This window comes from Sinocyclocheilus anshuiensis, unplaced genomic scaffold (assembly GCF_001515605.1).
Source record: "Sinocyclocheilus anshuiensis isolate Anshui unplaced genomic scaffold, SAMN03320099.WGS_v1.1 scaffold447, whole genome shotgun sequence".
Classification (NCBI taxonomy): Eukaryota; Metazoa; Chordata; class Actinopteri; order Cypriniformes; family Cyprinidae; genus Sinocyclocheilus; species Sinocyclocheilus anshuiensis.
In genome coordinates, this window is record NW_015552615.1 from 907,540 (window position 1) to 916,384 (window position 8,845).

General features: G+C 33.0%; 1 protein-coding gene across 1 annotated transcript in view; it reads left to right on the plus strand.

The window, feature by feature from the left end:
- Positions 1–8,845, plus strand: part of cdh22 (cadherin 22) — a 210,643-nt gene that overhangs the window by 121,793 nt on the left and 80,005 nt on the right. The window contains exon 3 of the mRNA XM_016457334.1: positions 568–862. Within this exon, the coding sequence (XP_016312820.1) occupies positions 568–862 (295 nt within the window). The remainder of the gene's footprint in view (positions 1–567; positions 863–8,845) is intronic.

Below are 8,845 nucleotides of genomic sequence, written 5' to 3' on the forward strand. Positions count from 1 at the left end.
ATGGTTAGGCGGAAATTCGTGTGTGGGACGAATACATTTCTAAGCTTAATTTTACTGCTTTATGAATATAAAAACCAAAAGGAATGGTATTATTTGTAAAGAAGACACTCCAAGCTTTCAAATGAACCCATATATGGGCTGATACCATATAAGGAAGGCTATGTAAATGAAGCATAAACATTTTTAACGTCATTTTGGACCCGTATCCGGGTCCGCAGAGTTTAACTGGTTTTAAACCAGTGTGATGGACTTTTTGTGTTGCAATATGGTTTTGATAGCATTATATTACATCAGAAGTAAACAGGCATTAGTCAAAAATGATGTACTATTTCATGTTTTGTAACTTGTTTTGGACTAATGAAATTCCTCTGTTGTCTGAGCGTTTAATTTCTATGCATTGTAATTGTTTTCTCGTCATTCCAATTTAAATGCCAGTTCACCGTTTCAGTGTTTCAGATACTTCAGATACTATTCAGATATTTCAGTTTCCTTGAACATCTCCACTATATCCAGCACATCCAGACTGGATTCCTGTCCTCTGACACGGCTCTGTGCTTTAATCCACAGATCCATTCAGACTCCGATGAAGGCGACGGCTCTATAAAGTACACGATCTCTGGAGAGGGAGCAGGGACTGTCTTCATCATAGACGAGGTCACGGGCGACATCCACGCCACCGAGCGTCTGGACCGAGAGGAGAAGACCTTCTACACCTTACGAGCTCAGGCGCGAGACCGCCAGACCGACGCGCCGCTGGAACCCGAGTCTGAGTTCGTCATCAAAGTCCAGGACATCAACGACAGTGAGCCCAAGTTTCTAGAAGGTCCCTACATCGGGAGTGTGGCCGAGCTCTCTCCTATCGGTAAGAGTTACGCTGTATTTATAAGCTGAACTGTTGCTTCTGAAATCAAACTGCTGTTAGTATATTGTAAATAATCGCTGTGTATATTTGTACACTGTGTGTTCAGATCAGTGTTATATTTAATATCATTGATCAGGCTTATTATATTTAACTAAAATTAAACCTAAACAATTTTTGTTACTTGAAATAAAATACATTTCAATATTATTTATTAATAAGAAATGTTTGAACTGCGATCTGTAGAATCTATTGCTATTTGAATCGATAAAACAATTGTTACCTGAAATAACTTTTAGCTTTTACCAAAATTAAAAAAAAATAATAAATAAAAAAATAAACTTGTGTTATTTTAGTTATTTTCCAAGGCAATGTTTCTCATTTTCTTTTAGTTTATGTTGATGTACTAACATAACTAATACTGCAATACTTTTTTTTATTTTTTATTATATAGACATTTAAAAAAAAAAAAAAACAATGACAAAAATACACAACAGAATAACTAAAACTTTAACTAAAATTAAAATGAAAACAGAAAATATAAAAATAAAAACAAATTGAAAATATTAATAAAAACTAACAGTATCTCAGTTATACTAAAAAATACCCTGTCATTGATATACTATTTTAGTTTTTGGTGATATTTTGAATTAGGTTTTATTTTTATAGTTTTTTTTTTAAATAGTTTTTATTCATTTATTTATGTTTTTTTATTCTATTTAAAGTTTTTAGTTTAAAAAAAATTAAAATAAAAAAAACAGGATGTGTAGTATAGTTTTACTGTAAGAAATAGGAAGTATTTCTACAAATATTATTTAATAATAATAAGCAGTGTTTTAACAGTTTTAATCTATAGAATTTTTTATTTAAATCAAATATAAATTAAACAATAAAAAGTATTGTAAATATTATATAAAATTTTACATGGCATTACAATGAAAATAAATAAATAAATAAATAAAAATTATATTAAAACAAGTTTTATGTTGGAACATTTTTTAATTTTAGTTAGTTTTTAGTTAGTTTTTTTAGTAAAATTTTCATTTTAGTTTATTTATTTATTTGTTTGTTTGTTTGTCTGTGTAGTTTTTAAATTAAGTTTTAGTTTTAAGTTTATTTAGTTTTAGTTTTTTTAGTACTTAAACTAAACAAAAAATGAGAAATGTTGCCCTTGCAACTAGCTAAAATAAAATAAGTTATAAGATTTATATTTTTATATTCAATATAAGATTTATATTTTATATATATATTTATTTTTTTACTTTTATTATTATTATTTTTAATGGTTTTAGTTTTAGTTTCAGGTAACAGTAATAATAACACTGGTTCAGATCACAATTCAAAATGCAAGTACATTTAGCATCCTCAGTGTTGTTACACAAGGCCCAAAAGAGAGTAGTTCTCTCCTTCAGATCAATTACTGTGATGGCAAAACAACAATTTCAACAGATGCTTGCTGAGCGATGACATGGTGCAAGTCCAACAAACGGTGCATTTTGCTCCTGCTTTTATTCATACATTTTCATTGTTCAGAGGGTCAAAATAGATGCATAAAATAGATTTTAGTCAATTCTTGCTTTTGCAATGTGGGTACCCTAGCAAAAAAAGTACCATGGAAGTACCATAGTATTTTTAGAAGTACCATATAAATGTCAAAGTACCGCATTGTTGGCATCTGATACCACTGTACAATGACCCCTCACAGTATTTTGTATTATTTCCAGTGTGTTTTGGATCAGGTGCACCTCAGCCGAACCTCTTATGTGTGTGTTTGTGGATATAAAGGATTTTTAAAAGCAGGTTACAATAATGTAATCACTGCAGCACTGCACGGCTGTGAACTTCCTGATTGAAATTAATTCCTGCTTCCTCAGCACATCGGCGGCAGCCACTCGCTGCTTATTGACACGCAGAAGAGAGAGAGAGAAATATGAGCGAGTCCTCCGCTCCCTGTAGGCTTCTCCACCTTTCAGTCAAATTATACATTAAAGAAGTGTGGACTTCATGTTTTATACATTGAACAGCGGCGGCTGTAATGAAATAACGGCTCTGCTTAGTCAAGCAGTTCCTGTTTGTTTTCTGCTTATATTTGAGGTCCTGGACAGAACGAGCGTTAATGGGCTTATTGTTAGAGCCTCGGTAAGAAGGTCAGGGTTACTCGGCCAAACAAACTCAACGGCACAATTTCATTTAGGTGCATGAAAAATTACTGCATAATAAGATAATCTATAGAGTATATAACACCTTTTACAGTAATGTCAAACAATATAAAATAGCTAAATGCGTAGTTATCTTGTTAGTAAAATAATGGTTAAAGTTAATATCAGAATTTTATTTATTTTTTTTTTTTTGCAAAAAGTCTATTGAGCTCACCATGGCTGCATTTATTTGATTAAAAATTCAGTATGAATCTGTAATATTGTGAAATATTATTACAATTGAAAATGCCTGTTTTCTATTTGAGTATATTTTAAAATGAAATAGATTTTTTGTGATACAGTGCTGAACTTTCAGCATCATTACCTCCAGTCATGACCCTTCAGAAAATCTTAATTACTCCCAAAAATGTCCATCATAAATTGCCATTCCTTTTTTTTATTTATTCTTTTTTTATTCTTTTTAATCCAGAACTTATCTAAATTATTTCAAACATATAAAATAACCAATAAAAATAACAAAAACACACAACAAAATTACAAAAAGTGTAACTAAAATTAAAAACAGAAAATATCAAAATAAAACCTATTTCAAAATATTAATAAAAAATATATAATAATATGTAAATGATACTAAAATAACCCTGTCATTGATATACGGTAATATTTAGTAGTAAAGTAGTTTTTTTAAGAACATTTTATTTTGTATTACTTATTCTTTATTTACTATTTTTAGAAATGAAATAAATATATAAGGGGAAAAATAATTATAAATAAATAATTTAATTCATGTAATAGCTAAATAAATATAACATAGTAAATTTATAAATACTGTAGGCATAATGCACTCACTTGCAAAACTAATTTCAGGCATGTGCAAACTTTTAATTGGTTGTGTACATGTTCATTAACAGCACACGGATCTGAAGCCAGGCCTAGCTCACGCTTCATATTAAACTCGACTGGTCCTCTTGATCTGACATAAAGAGCTGCAGTAATTTTCCAGCCACAGAGCTTTAAGTGACCGGCTAACGGGTGGTCGCACGTAATGGCGCTAATTGTCCCGCAGCAGACAGAGCTAATTTAACGACATGTTGCACGCAGTCGTTTTCCAGCAAACTCGCCCCGTAGATGTGTGAACAACTGATCTAATAAGCTGCGCCGTCTTACCACTCCGCCAGAGAGAATTCAGCAATAATCATAAAAAAAAGTAATCACGGACGAGCCCCGGGCATATTCATTTTCACTTACCGCCTTTGTCATTTTCTGCCTCTCTTTCTTTCCCTCTCTTCCTCTCTCCAGTGACTTCGCTGATACTCATGGCCTTTAGCGCGCTGTCGAAGCCAAGTCACATTTGTTTGCATGTCATTCACACTATAGATGCTGGATGCTGGCTAACCCTGAGATGAGCCGCAGACAGGGACAAAACACCGCCTGCTAATCACATTAGTCTGAAATCACTCCAGCGTGACTAGCTTTTGTCTATTTTTTGTTTGTTTTTCACAAAATTCGACATTGGTTTATGAAATATGCATTCTGTGGCTGTATTTTCTGCATGAAAGGGTCATATTGCTTATAAGACTCATTCATGGTGTCTAATAAAACAGCACTATTGATACTATGCATACTTTTTAAGTGATATCTAGAGAACAGAAAAAATAGAAAACTAATATACTATAACAAGTAATGTTTAATGTATATGTAACACGGAACAGAGTCTGACAATCTGTGAATAATTAAACCAAATGCATCTCTTCCCTTCCTCCAGTTGTGAGAGCCAAAGTAGCGCTTTAAATATTTACGCTTCGGCAAAGCTTTGCCCACAGTTTCAGAACTCTTCAGATGCATGCAAAAATAATATGATGCTTGTTCGTGTTGTGCAACAGATGTCTAACCGTAGTTTTAGAGGGGATGTTCAAAACCCCTTTGAATGATTCACCAATACGGTTTCTGCCAGTGTCAGATAATAGACACACAAAGCTGGCGGCACCATCATATTCACAAGAGATTTGCATTTTCAGAAGGAAATAACAGAGCAGGCGGCAGAAGAACAATGGTGAACTTTTTGGGTGACTTTAGGATCCAGGCTTTAGTTCTGCATCAGTGCTGCTTTGTAATTGTCCTGAATGACATGAAGGTACATGTGTTTGTGGCATACAGTCTTGTTGTACTATGACAGGCCATAAAATGCCTGCATGTGACAAAAGTGCTGCTTGATGGATGCTTGTGGTGGAGAGCTTTGATTGATGGCCGATGGAAAGGTTATGTCACTGGGTTTGAACTCCGGCGTTCTGACGTCTGACCTGATTTGATCTGTGTTGACTGACACGGCTCATCAGCTCTTGAGGAGCCACGGCATCGAAATGCACAAAAACTCATAAAGGTATTCCAAAATGCACCATGAAGCAGATAGTTCAAGTCAGTAGGTTTATATTGCACAGCAGTTTTTGATTGGACTGCATAATTTTTCAGTGCATCAGGGGTGGTTTATTTTGCAGTTGAGCAATTTGAAGTCACATTTTTGTACCTTTTTAATAAAGTACATCTATATGCATCTAAAAAGAACTGGATAGTTCAGTCTTTAGGTTTATATTGCACTGTCAATTTTTATTTGATTACATAATTTTGCAGTGCATAATGAGAGGAGTCGTTGGTGTTGTAGTTGAACGATTTTAAGTCATACTTTTGTACTTCTAAAAATAATGCATTATGAAACTGATAGTTCAGGTTAGTAGGTTTATATTGCACAGCAGTTTTTGATTTGCACAAAAAGATATCAATGTATTCTAAAATGCATTATGAAGCAGGTGGTTTAAGTTTATATTACTCAGCAGTTTTTGATTTGATTACATAATTTTGCAATGCATTGTGAGAAGAATAGTAGTTGGCTAAACAAATTAAAATCACAATTTTGTACCTTTTTTTTCTGAATTTCAGATATTTCTTGGTTCAAATCAGAGTCTGTATTGTTGTTGTCCATCTCTGAGCTGGTTTGGCTCGGTTCAAGGTTTAAAACCCTTTTAGAGATGGATTTATTTTAAATGGAGAAAACATGGACTCTCATTGCACAACTTTTAAATAAAGTACATCTAAATGCATAAAATGACATTGAGGTATCATACAATGCATTATGAAGGTGGATCAGCAGGTTTATATTGCACAATAGTTTTTGGTTCAGTTTGAGGTTTAGAATTCTTTAGCGTTGGACTTCTTTTTTTAAATCCCTATGGAGGAAATGACTGGAAAAAGGACATCTGGAATCGAGGCCGCTGTAAACATGGACACCCACTGCAAGGTACAACTTTTTAATAAAGTACCAGAGACTGTGTAAAGAAGGACATCAGAAGAAGATATGCCAGATATGAGGTATTTCATAGCCGCGAGCGCTTTATTCAAATGGTCACATTCTGAGAAGGGAGGAGAGGAGAAATGGGGCGTTCTGGTCTATTTTAAACAGATTGCCTTTAAATATTCAAAATGAAAATGATTCTGCTTTTGCTCTGCTCGGTGTTAAATTGAATAAAATGGGATTAATATCTAATCCTCCTCTGTGCTTAGATTTTGAGATTTGCTGCGGCTGCTTCAGCGGCGCCTCGATCCATCTGCAGTCTGCTGGCTTTTGATGTCATAAACTTCTGCTTTTTGATGTCTGCTTAAAGGAATAATTCACCACGACATTCAAATTCTGCCATTCATTCATTAACAGAATATTTAGCAGAATGTCCAGGGGCCAATTAAACAATTGACCCCTTAAACATGTTTTTAATCTCATCAGTTAATTCTTTTACACTTAGCATCTTTTTTTAATCTCTAGTATACTTTCATTTAAAAAGTTGTCTTGCACTTACTTTTACAGTTTTATGACCATAAACAAATAAATGATTACATATGTTAAACACAAAATAGTACCCAATGTTATAATTAATATATAATTATATTAACTGCATATAACATTATGCAGATGAAACATATTTGTCAATAATACAGGTAAGAAACTGTTAAGATTTCAGCACTCAAATAATGATGGCATCGTTTATTATTAACTATTTACGCTTTTGACATGTATTTTTTTATGTTATTTGATTTATATCATTATTTATCAGGACTCAATAATTATAGTATAGTTTATTATCAACTATTTTCATCTTTTTGATTTTATTTATTATTTATTTATATTATTTATTTTATTTATTAAACCGTAGTGATGTTTTCAAATGAATTCAAATTGCTTATAATCAGTGTAAATAATAACATTTATGTAGTTAAAAATATGACCATGATTAAAACATTACTAGCTGTGGAACAAGCAATATATAATAAATATATATATTACAGAAATATGACCTGTTTCATTTACAGTATACGTTGACAAAAAAATGGCGTAGAAAAAATTTTCACTCAGAAATTGCATGAAAAGCAATTATTTCAGAAAAACTGAAGTAATATTTGCTTGCAGTTTTTACTTTGAAAAAAAAAATTACAGTCTATTTTTGACTGACAAATATGCATTACATTAAGTTTATTGGTTTGTTAAAACTGCATAATCTAAATGCAAGGACATTTTATATGCAACTCAAATCTAGTTTAACGATATTTTCCCATGCAAAGCTCACCATCGTGATGCTAAGGTGTTGTGGGTGGTTGTCAGGTCATTTTTATGCAGTTGCTAAGGCTTTAACGCTGTTGCTATGTGGTTGCTAGGGTGTTCAAAAGTGTCTCTCGGTTGCTAATTTCAATGCACAATCGCAATAGTGATGGTTGCGAGACATAGTTGCCCAATAAAGCATCCTGGATGCGGACTGTTTAAGTACGTTAAGTACTTTGTCAAAGTGGATGAAAAATATCCCGTGTAAATCCTTATGGGACTTCCTCGAAGATCCTGGCAGCGGCCCATTGACTTTTATGACACAACATTACCCAGCTCTTTCTTTTTCTTCAGTCTTTGCTCATATCTAAGCGTGTGTTCTTTATTTTTAAGTGGGCGAATGAAAAGTGAATCAAGTGTTGAGATGGTCAGAGGAATAACTTTTCATGTGAAAACACTGGCTTTTATAGGAGCACTAAACGATTGATAATGCGGAGTGATTTGGGGTTAAATAGAGGAGAAAGCGAGCGGCGGGCACAAATCTCCTTTACGATGGCGGCTCTTAAAGAGCTGTCAGTCTGTGGTCCTGCATGAGCACCTCTCCTGACCATCTGCTCCAGTGCCTCGGGCTGCCAGCGTCAAACACACTTTGTTGACACCATTATGTGGGTCATTCCTGTTACACAGCGCCTTATGAACTCTTGAGCTTTTATGAATATGTGTGTGATATAATTTAAGTATTTCTATGAAAACTCTCCAGTCAAGCTTTAACTTGATTAATTATGACTTTAGTAATTACTCACACAATGGCAAGAGCTGAGGATAGTCGCTGCTCAGTAAAGGATTGACCGTTATATTAAGTTGATTTTCATGTTATTAATTAAGTTTTTATATTGTTATACTGATTTCTGTGATTTTATAAAGCCGGATGAAATGTTTTAGTGAGACACAAACGAATTAATCCATCAAATCCATTCATCCTTACTAATGTTTCTGCTGTTGATTTCTCACAGAAATGACGCCACTTCATGGAGACTGGCTTTTTTACGTTTAACGGATTTTACAAATGTATTTAAAACATTAAATAAATACAATTAAAACAAGAAAAGATTTAGTTTGAAGCATTTTGGTAAGAGACTGACTAAATAAAAACTAAAATAAAATAAAATAAATAAACACATTTTATGTATTTATATATAATTATATATAGTAATAAGCAATATAAAAATTATAATATATATATAT